The sequence below is a fragment of the Mustela nigripes genome, chromosome 5 (genome assembly GCF_022355385.1).
Source record: "Mustela nigripes isolate SB6536 chromosome 5, MUSNIG.SB6536, whole genome shotgun sequence".
NCBI lineage: Eukaryota > Metazoa > Chordata > Mammalia > Carnivora > Mustelidae > Mustela > Mustela nigripes.
In genome coordinates, this window is record NC_081561.1 from 84721856 (window position 1) to 84737436 (window position 15581).

The 15581-nt window shown below is 41.3% G+C and overlaps 1 protein-coding gene across 3 annotated transcripts in view; it reads left to right on the forward strand.

The window, feature by feature from the left end:
• The window catches only part of PDE7B (phosphodiesterase 7B), a 311440-nt gene that overhangs the window by 153675 nt on the left and 142184 nt on the right, over positions 1–15581 (forward strand). The window contains exon 1 of one of the 3 annotated variants that reach the window (XM_059400781.1): positions 14182–14710. The exons of the other annotated variants lie outside the window; for them this stretch is intronic. Within the exon in view, the coding sequence (XP_059256764.1) occupies positions 14473–14710 (238 nt within the window). The 5' untranslated portion in view covers positions 14182–14472. Of the gene's footprint in view, positions 1–14181; positions 14711–15581 lie in introns of those variants that run through there. 3 annotated transcript variants of the gene reach the window in all.

The window sequence follows — 15581 nt, forward strand, 5'->3', positions numbered from 1 at the left end:
TTTTGCTTATGATTGCACATAACCACTGAATACTTTCTTGTTAATGTATTTGTGTGGCTATGTATTTACTTTCTGGCTCTTTTTACTGGGATGTAAAGTCCGACTTGTTCAAACTTTGCTTCATGCCTGGATGAGGGCCACCTTTATGGAAGGTGCTTAATAAATATTGTTTAACACTGTCAAATTTATTTTCCCATCTTTACTATTGACAAGTGCAAGAAGAATGAAGTCTTGTGCCTCTAAGACCACCAGGAGAAGCTTTTACACCTAGGGTCACACTCTCATAACAAATCTCCGAGTTCTTTCATTATGGGCACCATCCCATGCCCACCCCCACAAAATAGATAGAAGACTTTGAAGTTACTTTATTTTGTGGGGGCAAGGGGATATCATTTTAAAAATGGCTACTTTAATGCCCTTAATGATGTTCCTAAGGCCTGAAGAGGTAAAGGACTTTCCCAGAGTGTTTTATCTACCAGCCAGGAACGTGCTTCTTACAATGTCCTAAGGGATTGACTTCTAGGTGACACTGCCTTGCCAAGAAAGCCTTTGATAATTCAGTATCTACATCCTTTAATGGGAAGAATGAAATTCGAAAATTTCTCCTCTATAGGAGGTTTCAAGAGATTTAGGAAGAAACTAACTCAACATTCGATGTTTTTTGGCTATCCAGATCAAACTAAAAAAACAATAATTTTAACCTGTTTTATAGAATTAGATCCAAAGAATCTTTTAGATGGTCTGGAATACATGTTAGAAGTTAGTACATGAGGGAAAAAATGACATCAGACCAATATTAAAGTGAAGGACCCAAAGCCAATGACCTCTAGGGTCTTGGAGTATCCTTTAAGACCACTGCTAGGGAAAACCTGTACTTTTTTTTCTCTTTTCCCTCTACTTTTTTCTTTTTGTCTCTGTCTTCTTTTTCCCCCCATCTCCTTGACAGCTCCACACTAAACACATACCCTCTGTTTCCTTACTTTTACATCTTCTATCTTTTCCCCTTCATATATGACTTTCTGCTCCCTTCATATATTACTTTCTGCTTCTCCTGGTGGCACCGGGGCTAAAGAGTTTACTGGGGCCAGCTCCAGAAAGAAGGGAGCAGATAATTTGAAGGGAAAGGTAACAGCTGGCTTTTATGGAGTACCTACTTTCTGCCTGGGCTTGTTCTATATACTTTCCATAAATATTTTCACTTAAGCCTCTTAATTGGCACAAAAACTCAGTCTAATTTTTCCAACATCCTGGTTCTATTGGAGAATAGAGGCTGTTTTGTTTTGTTTCTGAAAACTCTGTCTCCAAAAGTTCTAAAGGAAAACCCCAAGAAATGGCAACTTAAAGACAATGGATCTAGTGGCACATTTGGCCAACGGGTTAGAGATAAGAAAGATGCAATGACTGGGTGGCTCAGTCATTAAGCGTCTGCCTTCAGCTCAGGTCATGATCCCAGGGTCCTGGGATTAAGCCCTGCATAGGAATCCTGCTCTGCGGGAAGCCTGCTTCTCCCCCTCCCATTCCCTTTGGAGTGTTCCTTCTCTCGCTGTGTCTCTTTCTGTCAAATAAATAAAACCTTAAAAAAAAAAAAAAAAGATGCAACAACTGGGGGAATCCCAAGTAAGATCTCACGCAATTCTCTATGACCCTTCTTGTTCTTCTTTTTCTTTTCTTTTCTTTTTTTTTTTTTTTTTGAGAGAGAGAGAGAGGAGTGGGGTGTTGGGGGGTAGAGGGAGAGGGAGAGAATCTTAAGCAGTCTCCATGCCCAGCATAGAACCCATAGTGAGGCTTGATCTCACAGCCCTGAGATCATGACCCAAGCTGAAATCAAGAGTCAGACACTTAAATGACTGAGCCACCCAGGCGCCTCCATAACCCATTTCTTTTATTTGCAAATTTGTGTTCTTGGAGGAAAACGTGACTTTACTAACCATGTTAATGGAGGAAAAGTTCTAACCCTGAAGTAATCTCAAGAAAACCAATATATGGTTTAGGTCAAAAAGAATCCTTGATTTTGCAACACCAAGTATCCTTTCTGAGGTTTCCCAAAAATGCTGTGGCTGTCCCACACAGAACTCTCTCCACGTTTTTGCCATAGAAACAATAGTGCTATTTCAACATTCACTGTAATCGAGACCACTTTGGGAGGGGCTCTAAGGAAGCTATCAAAGAAATAAATACCTGCACTGCTATGATCTACAATCATAAAACAGGAAATGCAAATTTTACATGCAAATGGATATAGAGACAAATGCCAAATAAAACAAGGCATCAGTTATAATGTATCTAATATGTGCAGAAAGATGTGGGATAATTAGATTTACTTGGATTTAGTCAGAGAAACATTTGCAGTATTTACTGTTTTGTTTTGTTTTGTTTTGTTTTTTCAAATAAGAGAATGAATTTGTTAATTATTACCGGGTACAAGAAAGGGGGAATACCGAAAGCAGTTGAGCATCCTGAAGGTCAGATTGATTTGCCCAGGGTTTGTAATTTCCTTTCCTCAGGAACATTTCTGAAGAGCTAAGCCCTTCTGTCACGTTGCAATGCCTGAGAAGGTGCTATGTAAAGGTGACGTGAAATGCATAGGTTTCCATTTCCCTAGCAGGAGGGCTTTGAATATAAATGACTAAATGACCACATTTACCATGTGGAAGAAAAGCCAAAGAAAGGAACTGAGGCAGAAAACATAAGATCCCTGATCCCTTGAAACATGGCTGTCCTCAGCTTTATCCCTGTTCCAGTACTCCAGGACAAAAATCAGCTGGGCCCGATTTGAATTTCCCCATGTATTGTCATCCATGCAAAAAGTGACCCAAGTGGTTTCCTTAACACTCGGAAACACTTAAAGCTCCCTTCCCCACCCCCCTTTTCTGGCCAAGCTATCTAGCAAACACAGATGCAGCTGGCAGAGTGAAACTGTAAGCAGTCTTGCTAAATAGCTCCCAAAGGGAAATCTCTCTCCAAGGTCTTGGGTAAACCTAGAGGACTCCATTCACCAATTCCACATCATCATTCTCGGGTTCTTCAGACCCAAGAATTTAGGGCTGGGACTGTGGAATTGCTGCTACAGTCCTGTTTAAACAACATAGAAACTACTGTGATGAGCTTTCATCGCTGCTCGCGGGTGGCTCCGGTGCATTGCGATGGCAATCACCAGTGCTGGTGTGGGTAAATCAAGTCACTCTTTAGAAGCAGAAGAGTTATTTTAGCAGTGTAGGGTCTGATTTGAAGAAACCACCCCATTATTGGAGGGACATTCATATAAATTTTTTAAAATGCCCACTTATGCCGTGTTCTTTCTCTCTGGCCACACTGAAAAAGCCACCTTTCTCCAGCACATGGCAGAGATCTAAAACCCAACCTGATATTGACAGTCATGACCACATGGCAGTGAATCTGGCTTGAGGAACACAAGATGTAATCCAGGCATGAAGAACAGGCATAGAAATGGGTGCTGGGGTGTCATGATTATTCTTGCTTTCCTTCTGACTTTCTTCACTGAGCTGTTTATGATGATAGGGCCAGATATAATTACGATCTAGGAATCAAGCAGAGTTCCTACTGCTTTCTCCAATACCTTAACCACACAGGTATTCTGAGCACAGTGTTAAGGAGTGCTCTAGAATCAGCCTTTGGTGGATTCAAATCACCCTTCTAACGTTTGACAGCAGATGAATCTTGAGCTAATTACTTTCATGGACGTGGCGGTGTTGGGGGGTAGTCATCATAGTACCTACCTCATCTGGGTTCTCCTAAGGATAAAATAAGGCATTTCATTTAAATGCTTAATACGGGGACAGCTGGGTGTGTCTCGGTTGGTTAAGGCTCTGCCTTCAGCTCAGGTCATGATCCCAGGGTCCTGGGATCCAGTCCCACATTGGGCTCCCTGCTCAACAGGGAATCTGCTTCTCCCTCTGCCTGCCGCTCCCCTGCTTGTGCACCCTCTTGCTTTCCCTCTCTCTCTGGCAAATACATACATATATATATACACACACACACACACACACACACATACACACACACATACGTAGATGCTGAGTACTATGACCAGGTACATAAACACTCAGAGGAAATGCTTGTACTCAGGTCTGTGGGAATCCAGGGCTTAATGTGTCTGGATAATGCTTTATTGTTGGCAAAATTAGAAAATGATCTTCTATGGATTGAATGTTTGTGGTCTGCCAAAATTCATATGTTAAAACCCTAATTCCAGCATGATGGTATTAGGAGATAGGGCCTGTGGGAGATAAATATGCCCAGAGAATAAAACGCTCAGAATGGGATTAGTGTACTTATAAGATTCCAGAAAGGTGACAATTTGAGGACAAAGGAGGCAATTTGAAGTAGAGCACAAAGATTTCATAAAGAAAATGGGACTTTTTCTGAATTTGAGGAATGGGAAAATCTTTCCCAACAAAATGAGGGACAATATGTTTGTTTCCTAAGGCTCCTGTAACAAATTAACACACGTTTAGTAGCTTAAAACAACACGTTATTATCTTACAGTTTGGAGATGAAATTTTTGAAATGGGTCTCACTGGGCCAAAACTAAGATGTCCCCAGGTCTTCATTCCTTTCTGGAGGCTCTACAAAGGAATCTGGTTTTTGCCTTTTCTATCTTTTAGAAGCTGTGCTCATTACTTGGCTGGAGGGCTCCTTTCTGTCTTTAAAGCCACAGGTAGCCAATGAGTCTTCCATCTCACCACTCTTGACACTGACCCTCCCACTTCCCTCTTCCACATTTAAGGACCCTTGCATTTTCATTAGGCCTGTGTGATAATCCAGGAGTATTTCCCTATTTTAATATCAGCTCATTAGCAACTTTAATTGCATCAACTACCTTAATTCCTTTTTGCATGTAATCTAACATATCCACAGGTTCTAGGGATTTGGATGTAGACATCTTTGGGAGGCCAATATTCTGCCTACCATACAAAATATGACAGCACATCTGTCATGTCTGGTCAACAATATCATTTTCATAGAAATTTTGTGCGTTGAATGTAAGCTCAGTAAGTTTACAGAAGTAGGTGAGTGGGAACCTGTTTTTGAAAGCATTAAATGCCCAACAGGGGGATTTGAACTATATTGATAAGCAGTAATTCTCTTTGTGTCAAATTAATATTTATATTAATTATTATAATTATTATTATATTTATATTATTTTTATATTTTATATTATTTATGTATTTTATATTTTATAATATTTTATGTTTATAATTATTTGTGATTATTATAATTCTATTAATTATGATATTAATATTAATATTTGAAAATGGCATGGTCATAAAGTAAGTCCAATTCACAACGCCACAACCACTAAAGATAAGTAAGACTTCACTGAAGTTTTTTTTTTTAATGTTTAATGAGAGATTTGAAAAACACATTTTGATAGTAGCTCAAATCATTTGATTCCTCAAAGTTTGAAAGCAGAAAAGAAAGTAGTACCAGCATTATTAAAAAGGCATTTATTACAAGGTGATTCTGGAGTTGACTCTTTATACTCAAGATACATAGATGTGAAAGTAGCAACGTTTGTGCACATATGCAAGTCAAAGGAGGTCTATTTTACTTTACACTTAAATAGCAACAAAATATTAACATCAAAAATAAAGAATGCAAGGAGTCTCTGTATCAGGCTGCAGAATGGATTCAGGAAGGTGGTCATGGAGAACAGAGAGTAAGAGAACTCAGAGGTTTGACAAGAAAATACGGGGAGACCATTAGGAACATATGATATAGGCAGAAGGATATGCAATCATTTTAGACAACTTATAGAATAGAAGAAGCGAATTTTAATTAGCATTTGAACTTAGGCTGGAAAAGAAAGTTCCCAAAAGGAAACTTTTAAAGAATCTTTTCATGAAGAAGACCTTATACATACATCAATGTTTCAAATAGTCTAGTGTGCTAGGCTTTCTTTCCTTGATAATGGTGCTACTACTATTCTTCCAGCAACACTACATGTCAAAAGGGGAGGGGGCTGATGAGAATACCTATACTGTTCTGTATAGAGAATGCGTTCTATATTGTCTGTATGCTGTCTATTAAGTGACCTCACTTTACCTTGATTCTCCTTCCAACACAGAGGAAAGCAGGGGCCAAAATTATCCAAAATAATAACCATGATATATATTAGTTTTAATCTAATATCTTCCAGCTTTCTCTTCCCTTTTTTTAGTTACCCCTGGGGAAACAACAGGAAATATAAGTGTTCATAATTATTGCGAAGCGTTTAGCCTTAGAAAAGACCAGGAAAGACGATGGGGAAAAAATACACCAAACTCTGTCTCCAATTACCAGCAGATGCTTTCATTTATGCTAAGCATTCTTATTTAGTTAACTGTACAAATTTTTTTAACTATACAGATTTTTAATTACGTAAATGTGGTGGTGTTCTAGCCTCATGCTCTGGATTACCCTTGCCTCTTGCTTCTGGCATCACTTTCCCACGAATACCATGCCTGGAGCTGCATAGATTCTGAGCGATACCTGATAAAGAGTGCAGCGTGTTGCAGTTTATTTTATTTATCTCTTGTGTTTCGTGTTTCGCTGTGGCTGTGTGACATGGCAGTCTGTTTCTCTGAGTCAGCAGCACCATTGGCTGCTTGCTGTAGCACCGTGAATGCGTACTTTCTTATTTTCCATCTTTGCTTAGTGGAATCATCTGGCTGCCATTCACTTGTGCCTGGAATATCACAGTGGGAAAGACTGCCAGGCTCCATCCAAAGACCACTTTACATAGACCTCTAATACATCGAAGGAAGGAGAAGGTCTTAGTGAGACTGTCCCTAATGATGAAGATCAAAGACTCTGAAATTTGCCTGTGTTCTGATTGTTCTGAACATAGCAATAGGAGCAGAACGAAATACTGGCAAGAAGGAGGAATGGCAAAATTGGCCTAAGCAGATTTTGTTTCACATTTGGTGAAAAAACATTTTCAAAAATAGCCATTTGGTTTAAAGTTAAAACTTCATATATATTATTCATTACAGTGGCTTATATTGGACCTTCAACCATATTTTTACAGTTAATTCATGGGGGAAAAGAAATGAATGAATGAATGAATGAAACAAAATTTAAAAGCCAAGTCCAATGTCATGAATGTCACCAGACACAGTCCTACTCTCTCACGCTGTGGTTCTGGTTGTTTATTTCCAATTTAGTGTTTGACCTGAGCTAGTATTTATTGTTACTAGAGTCCCAATGTATGTATCTGTAAAGATTAGGACTCTAGCTGCATTTTCTTTCAGAAATAACTAATGTGGAAGAGGCAGAAAGTATCTGCTACTGGTAGCCTCCAGTACTGAAGGCACTGAAAGTGTGGTCCACCACCTTGGCACTGAAAGTGTGGTCCACCACCAGCAGCCTGGCAAATCCAGGGAGCTTTGTAGAAATGCAGAGCCTCAGGTCCTCACCCAGACCTGCCCAAACAGACTCTGCACATAATGGGATCTCCAGGTGATTTGCATGCATGCTAGCATTTAAGAAGCGTTGCTCTGAAATAGCACCTGGGAGATACTTTCAGCCACATTTATTTTCATGAGCCACATATATTTTCATAGATTAATTCATAATCACCAGGAGGTAGTAAGTGAAAGAGGAAAAAAATAAAGAATGCTTGGAAGAGCCAGGAAGATTATACTTCCTACACATTAGGAGTTGAAATTTCCTTCTTCAGAATTGACTTTGAACTCCATAAACATAAGCATAAATGAATGCCAAGGGAAGAAATAGTTCCTATTAGATTTTGTTTTTTATCATCTTCTCACTTTCTTTTTATGTTATGTTATTGAAATCTCTCTATATCTTATTAGTGGTCGAGGTATTATTATTATTATTGCTACCTTAAGAAGGGAAAATCTCACTCAAGCATTCCTCAGCGTTTCTTTGAGGGATGTCTGGATCATCAGCCCTTCAGCCTCGTTAGGTCTACTCAGCCTGACCTAATTCTTGAGAACTTCCAAAATTCCTGTCCCTACTGGCAAAAAAAAAAAAAAAAAAAGGTAGAAATGTATTGCAGACTTTGCACAGGCTACTTTTTAAATATTATATTTGGTTTTATACACTCCACTTCTTTTAAAAAACCCATCAATTAAACAGAGATCAGCAAGGAGCAATCAAAATTATAAAAATGCAGGTACTCGGTGGCCCAGTCGCTTGAACATTCCACTCTTGGTTCCAGCCCAGTCATGATCTCAGGGTCATGGGATCAAGTCTGCACACTCTACAAGGATTCTGCTTGAGTTTCTTTCTCCCTTCCCCCTGCTTGCTCTCTTTCTCTTTCTCTCTCAAATAAATACATAAAATCTTTAAAAAAAAATTATAGGGGTGCCTGGGTGGCTCAGTTAGCTAAGCATCTCCTTTCAGCTCAGGTCATGATCTCAGGGTCCTGGGATTGAGTTCCTCTTTGGGCTCCCTGCTGCAGGGGAGGGAGGGATTCTGCTTCTCCCCCTTCCCCTGCTCCCTCCCCCATTCATGGTCTCTCTCTCTCTCTCTCTCTCTCAAGTAAATAAGCAAAACATTTTTTAAAAAATATTATAAAAATGCCTGGGGCATACAGACCCCTAAGCAAAAATCTTGAGGTCCACATAAGTTAGTCTAGGGAAATAAGACCAGTGGAAGGTCTGAACACACATGTACACAAGCACAGCTTATAACACAGAGCTGTGCAGCTTGTGAACATCAAATATACCATTAGTCATTGTGGGCTAAAATTGAAATTCCCAAGCAAGGGAACCTATAGTGTATTAACCAGAGCAGTAAATAATAATGACAGTGCCGATCATGCAGGCTGAGACCCTAGGTATGATTCATGGGCTGTCTTCTCACCTCCAAAAGAGTTACAATGAATATTCTATTGAGACCCTTTTTTTAAGCACATGTTTTGTCCTTTGTCTACCTATTCTCAATCACACTTCAATCATTTTGCCTACTTTCCCCCACCTTTGTACATTAATTCCCTTACTACCTCTCCCATTGGACCACTGTCCAATACTCCAAGACCCCTGCCTTTGATTTCTCTGCTCCTGCATCCTCTTGGGGAACACAAATGTCCAAAGTAGGACCTACTTCAAGGATTGGGTGGTTGACTGTTCAGCTTTCTAATAGATCCCAGGAAAACATCGCCACAACCTGAGTTTAGGTAAATTGTCAATTATAATTTCTTATAGCTTAAAAATGACCAATTAAAAAATTAAGTGCATTATGGTCTTAAATTAACCCACAGGTTAATCTTAGTTTATTTTTATAAGATCCCAGTGTGATGAGTAAGATGGTTATTGACATCAGACCCTTTTATGGAGAAGTCCCAAGTTTAAGGCAAAGCTCAGGGCTGAGTTGAGATTGAAACATAATTTTTATAACCGTAAGTCTTAGAGGGCTGCTTTGGAGATTTCGTTGCTGTAGCTGTTTATTCAGAAGTTGACATACCACAATATGAAATTATGAGAAGTGGACTCCACTTATAATCTTCCCCAATTGGAAATAAGTTCTGAAATCCTAGAAAGGTTTCAGCTAGAGGATGCCATGGTCACACAGCAAAGCTCAGATGTTCAGTAATGAAGAGAATAGCAGGGGATGAGGGAGTTGTTTGTTTGTTTGTTTGTTTTGAGGAGTTGTTGTTGTTTTACCACAAAACAGTGTATTTTTTTTATGTATGGGTTTTCAACAGCAGGGAGGAGGAGTAAAGTGGAGAAAATCAAGTTATCCTGCCATTTTGTCCTCAATCCCTGTGTCATTGGACTCATTTGTCATAGTTAACTGTCAAGAGACAGTAAACTTAGCATTAGTTAAGATATCTGAGAGCCAAGATAGTGATCTCATGGCAGCTAAAACCCCGGTGTCTCTCTTTAAATGTGTAAAGCAAAGAAATAGAAGAAGGGATAACTCACAGTGAAAACCAGAACATAGGTTGGGGAGGACAGGCAGTCCTGGTGCCTGAAAGGGTTACACAAGGAGTTCTCCCTTCTGCTCTTGCTCTCATTATTAATATATATCTGCAAAAGGAATAAGAGAAGCCTTGGTTGTAGTTAAAACACCTGTTGTGAAATCAAACTATGAATCTGTTTTTCCTACTTCATTTTTCCTCATCTTGCCACATCCACTTTCCTCCCTTTCCACGTGCTAGGGGAGATGTGTGCAGCCTTATGTGGTCGGTCTGCAGACCAACTCTCTTTCCCTATTTGCTGGCATCATTCCTTGAGATTAGTGAAGGCCAGAGTTATTCCATTTCTATTTCTTTTGAAGGACACTGTACGTTGTTCGAGCTTCTTCTATTTAGACTACGTTAAACACAGTTGGGAGACCTGTTTTTCCTTCCTCGCTCATTTTGAGTTTCATTTGAATTACATTTGTGTGTTTTTGTTGAATTGCATTTGAATTCGTGCGTGTGTGTGTGTCTGTGTCTGTGTCTGTGTGTGTGATTGCACATCTGTATTTAACTGATGGAGAAGAAAGGCCAGGACAAAATTAATAAACTCCTTTAATAGTTTGTAATTTTTCTGTAAAGATAGAGGCAGAATGGGGTTTAATAAGTGTAGAAAGTATTGCCAAAATATCTAAGTGGGAAGATTTCCATTAAGATGAAGGTCTTGTGAGAATCTGTTAATAAATTCAGAATTATAAAAAACAAAGTGAATATATACTTCCAAGTTTCCTTTAAAAAAACGCATTTCTTGGGGCACCTGGATGGCCACTTGGTTAAGCATCTAACTCTTGGTTTCCTTTCAGGTCATGGCAGGGTGTCTGCTTGAAGAGTCTCTTTCTCTGCCCTTCCAACAACCACTTGCATGCACTTGTTCTCTCTCTATCTCTCCAATAAATGAATCTTTAAAATATATTTCTTAAAATCCTTAGAAATATTTAATATTGTTAATATTTCTTTTTAAAATTACATATCTTACCTGCTTAATGACTAGAACACCCACAAGTCTGCAAGATTTTTACGTAGCCCCCAGAACACTAGAAATTCTTCAAAATAATCCAGGTTCTAAATCATTGTCTTTGAATCTTTGTTCTTGGCCATAAACTTTAGTATTGTGGTTACAAATTCTTTCCTTTATAGATGCAAACACATAGCAAAGTATTTTTGGTAGAATTAGTTATCCATTGGAACAGGCTGTCTTTGACTTGGTTAGTTCTCATTACATTTCTTTTACACAAGAAAAGAACTACCCTATTTACCTTTTACTGGAAAGTTAGGTTGGCTCACAATGCCTGAAATTTAAAAATGGGATTATTTTGAAAGTTTAAAATGTCCTATCTACAGCACATTAATTACAGATATTAAGATTTGTAAGAATCCTTGCAAGTCACATAGATGAGACCTCTTTGTTCCATGTCTCTGCTGGGTACAGAGCCTTCTCACCAGTCCCTTTTCCCCATCCCCAGTGATCCAAACTTCTGGCTACAGGTACTGTCTCAAGGTGAATGATATTCACTGAGGAAGGTTAAAATCATAGGCTTATAGGCTTGCTCTTCCAAAGTAACTATCTGAAGGACAAAAACAAGCACAGCCTATACTACCTATGAAATGGAACAAAACCACCTGTTAGAGAATGTGAGTGGCATAATAATTTTAGTCTGAATACTAGCATCTTGTCAATTTATCCCAATCTCTCGAGCCTGCTACTGAGCCAAAAATCTCCTGAGCCAAGCTTTCCCGCAAGATTTCCTGTACTTCCTGTTTCTATGTGAGACAGAAATACCATGAGAATGACCTTTCTTGTGGTATTTTTGCACTTCTACCCTGGGATGAAGATAATCCCATATTGGGAAGAATTTTTTTTTTTTTTTTAAGAATTCTGCAACCTTTTCAATTTTTAAAACTTCAAAGTAGATTCCTTCTTGGGAATGAAGATTTGAGATGGTGTTTGCTTAGCCCTAACTCATCCCCACTAGCAGGTATTTACGTTCAGTGATCCCACATTTTGTAACTTCTCTAAGATAAATTTTTACAAGGAAATATGCACAACAGCACAGAGAATACAATGGAAATTTATATGCTTGGATTTCTTAAACTGCCATTCTTAAAGAAATGTTCCATGGAGAGTTGTATTCTTAATACATTAGTGTGTGTGACATATTATATCATATTTGTTTTCTTTGTTCTTAACCCCTTTGTTCCGAGGGTCAGGATATCCTGATGCTAAGTACTATTGCAAAATAACTGAACAAAAATAAAAATAGTTGAACACTTAGGAGGAAACTTTAGTTGTTGTGTCAAGGAAGTTTGTGACTGAGGAATGAGTTTAAGACATTATTCAGGAAATATGCTAATAGAGTGCAACAGCCTACATGTGCTTATTAAATAAAATCATTTCAAATCTACAAAGCCTTAATGCCCCTGTCTGATAGAAGTGTCAGATAAGAACTGGAAGGGCAGTCAGAAGTGGTGAAAGTGTCACACTGATGCTTAAATCTCTTCATTCTTTAACAACGAGGGAAGTTATTTAAAAAAAAAAAAAAAGGCACATTTTTCTCCTAAGTGGATTACTGATTATTCCCTAATTGGGTTGAGTGACTATGGTAGTTACAAGAAGAGCTGTCTGATCAATATTTCAATAATGAAATTCACAAACAGTAGTCTTCAATGTCTTTTATTGCGGCTTTATACCCTCAATGGATGGTGACGTTTCTTCACCTATTTGGAAAGAGAGTAGGCTTACCATTTTTTTTTCATCCAGAAAAAGAGAAAAGCCATTTAACTCAGGGTGAAAAACTAAACTTATTAGCCATAGCCTTAGAGGGCGAAGGATAACAACTAAATAACTGTAGCCTCCACCGGTTTCAACTTGTAAAAAAAAGGAGATGAAGGTGATGAAAATAAAACACACCCTATAATGGATTTTTTCCTCCCCCACACCCCAAGTCTCCTCTCCCCTAAAGCAGCATCAAATGGTTGTATGATAAACCTGCCTGCAAGGAATGTAGAGCAGGAACAACAGATGCACCTCAGCAAAACAAAATGCTAAGTAAAATAAAGCACTTGCAGTGCGGAGATGAGAAAAGGAGAAAAAGTTGGGCTTGTTGCAATGGCCTCCAAGAAAACAGGAGCTACATGAATGTTCGAGTTCAAATTGTTCCTACGAACCCAATTTGCTGACAAAAGTGCCAAACACAATACCACCCACTTTCATTTATGTCTGGGGCTTTTCATACAAGCTACAGGGGGTACCCCCCTTTTGTTGAATGGGTTCTGACTTTCAGGGTTGGTGTCTCCACCTCGAAGCCCTGGGACCAAACAGCGTGGCGCGTGATTGTCCTCAACTGAACTGCGCACAGGCGGGGGCACAGCAGTTAGTGGCCCAAATATGAAGCCCAGAGCGCTCTGGGTCTGGAAAGCCGATCGGCAACACTCTTTCCTTTCTTTTCAGTGCCATGTATGCACCACTACCACCCCGCCCCCGTGAATAGCCTTTAAAGTTATCATTGTTTTCCTTTGAAATGGGTTTCTGACAACCCCAAATTGTGTGTCCCGACTTTAGGACCCCACTGCATGTTCGCAGGAGGATCTTGGTGCTTCCCTAATTCACTTCTCTCGGAGTTAGCTTTGGAATGTGATTCAATGTTATTTCCCTTCCAGCTGAAGGGCAGCTGAGGTTACAAAGGGATTTGACTAATGGGCCAAAACCCAGTTAGGTTTGCTGAGAACCAAATGACAGCAGAGGGGGGGGGGTGCAGGAGGGGAGTGTGTGAAGCGTGGTGCTGAGGCTCCATCGCGGAGCCTTCTGCATAACCCCATCCCAAGGCAGACCTAGTGGACAGGCAAGGTGGCCCCCGGCCAGACCTTCCTCAGAGCAGCAGCTGCAAATTGGTTCTGCCGGTGCTCAGCGGCCCGTTTTCCGAGAGCTCCTTGGGACTCGAGGGGCCCGGAACCGGGAGGTGGGGAGGGAGGGAGCTTCTAGGCTTCCTGCACTATCGGGGTGACTCCTCACCTGACACCGTCAGATAAAGGCCTCTGGAGGACCCCCGTGAGAGGCTGGCAAAGGGGGAGCCCCGCTTCTTTGCCGGGAGACCTTAGCGGCTGAACAAGCCACTTGACAAACTTTGACAAGCACCGGAGGGGAATGGAGAACACACGAATCCGGGCAGGAGAGGCGAACACTGAAGCCTCCATGGCGGTCCCCCCCGCCGCCGTCCCAGCTGCAGCCTGGGATTAATTAAGCGCCGCGCAGCCGGTGCCCGAGAGAGCAGGGAGGGGAGAGCGCTCCATCTCCACGGCAGGCGCCCGGGAACACTTCTCACCCGCGAGAAACCTGGCCCAGCGAGTCGCCGCGCCGGCAGCGTTTGCGAGGGACGGAGCGACAGGGAGGCTGTGCCAGGCTGGAGGAGGCTTGCCTTTCCGGAGCCGGAGATTTCCCGGGGCTTCGCCTTCCCCTGCCCGGGAAGACTGTCCCCTCCGGTAGCAGCGGCGGCCGCGGCGGCCCCGGCAGCAGCAGCCCCAGCTCCTCGGCGGGGGACCGGGGCAGAATGCCCGTCCTCGAGCGCTACTTGCACTCGGCAGAGCTAGGCAGGAGGTGGACGGCCCCAGAAGGTGTGCTGCCCTCCTCCGCGGGCAGCCGGCCGGGGTGCCAGCAGGGGCCGCTGCCCTGGGACTTGCCCGAGATGATCAGGATGGTAAAGCTGGTGTGGAAATCCAAAAGTGAGCTGCAGGCGACCAAACAGAGAGGCGTTCTGGAGAACGAAGATGCTCTCCACAGCTTTGCAGGTAAATTGGACTCTGAGGTGCGAAAGGAATGGGGGCCAAGGCTGGTGATGACTTGTCGCTCCCTTCCTTGCAGAGCTCAAGCCAGAAAACCGGGAGAAGGAAAGACGACAAACTGCAGCGCGGGGGTTCGAGGGCTGTGATTAATGAATGTTTGCTTTATTGTAGAAATGCATCTTAAAATTAAGAAGGATGTGGTAGGAGGAGCATTAATAGACTGAGAATCGAGGAACCTGGGCTCTGGGCTCAGCTCACACTTGATTGCCCTGTGGCTTAAACAAGTGAAATTTCCTGAACTTCAGTCCGAAAAAAAAAAAAAAAAAGTGGGGCTGGAATTGGATGCTCTTTAATGGTCATCCTGTCTGTGCAGTTCCTTATGGACAAGCCAGAGTTCCCTTCAAGACAGTATGCTCCCTGGGTGCTCTTTGTCATGTTTTTTATAAAGTAAAATACATTTTCCAGTTTTTGACTATGGAGCTACGGTGTGCATAATGTTTGCAAGAGTGAGTTGGCCTGGAAGCTTTGTATGTCCTGGGAAAGCTAGCAAGCTTCCTTGCCTCGGTTTCCCTTTTGGACACGACAGTCAATAGTACAGATTACCCCATTGATACCAGGAAAAATCAGCTCCCTCACAAATGTGGAAATGATGACTCATAGGGACTTTGTCATGTTATAAGAATGTGTTGAGGCCAGTTGTGGAGAACTTTGCTTTATTTCTGACAGCCAGCACCACAACCACAAAGGCACCTAGGGTCCCTGTGAAGGCTCCCAAGCGGCTCTGATAAAACCCAAAACTAAGAAAGTGTAACTGGCTACAGGGTGCTCTCTTCCTTTAGGGAATCTGTCCGTAGATATTTCAGAAAGCGGTGGTTCA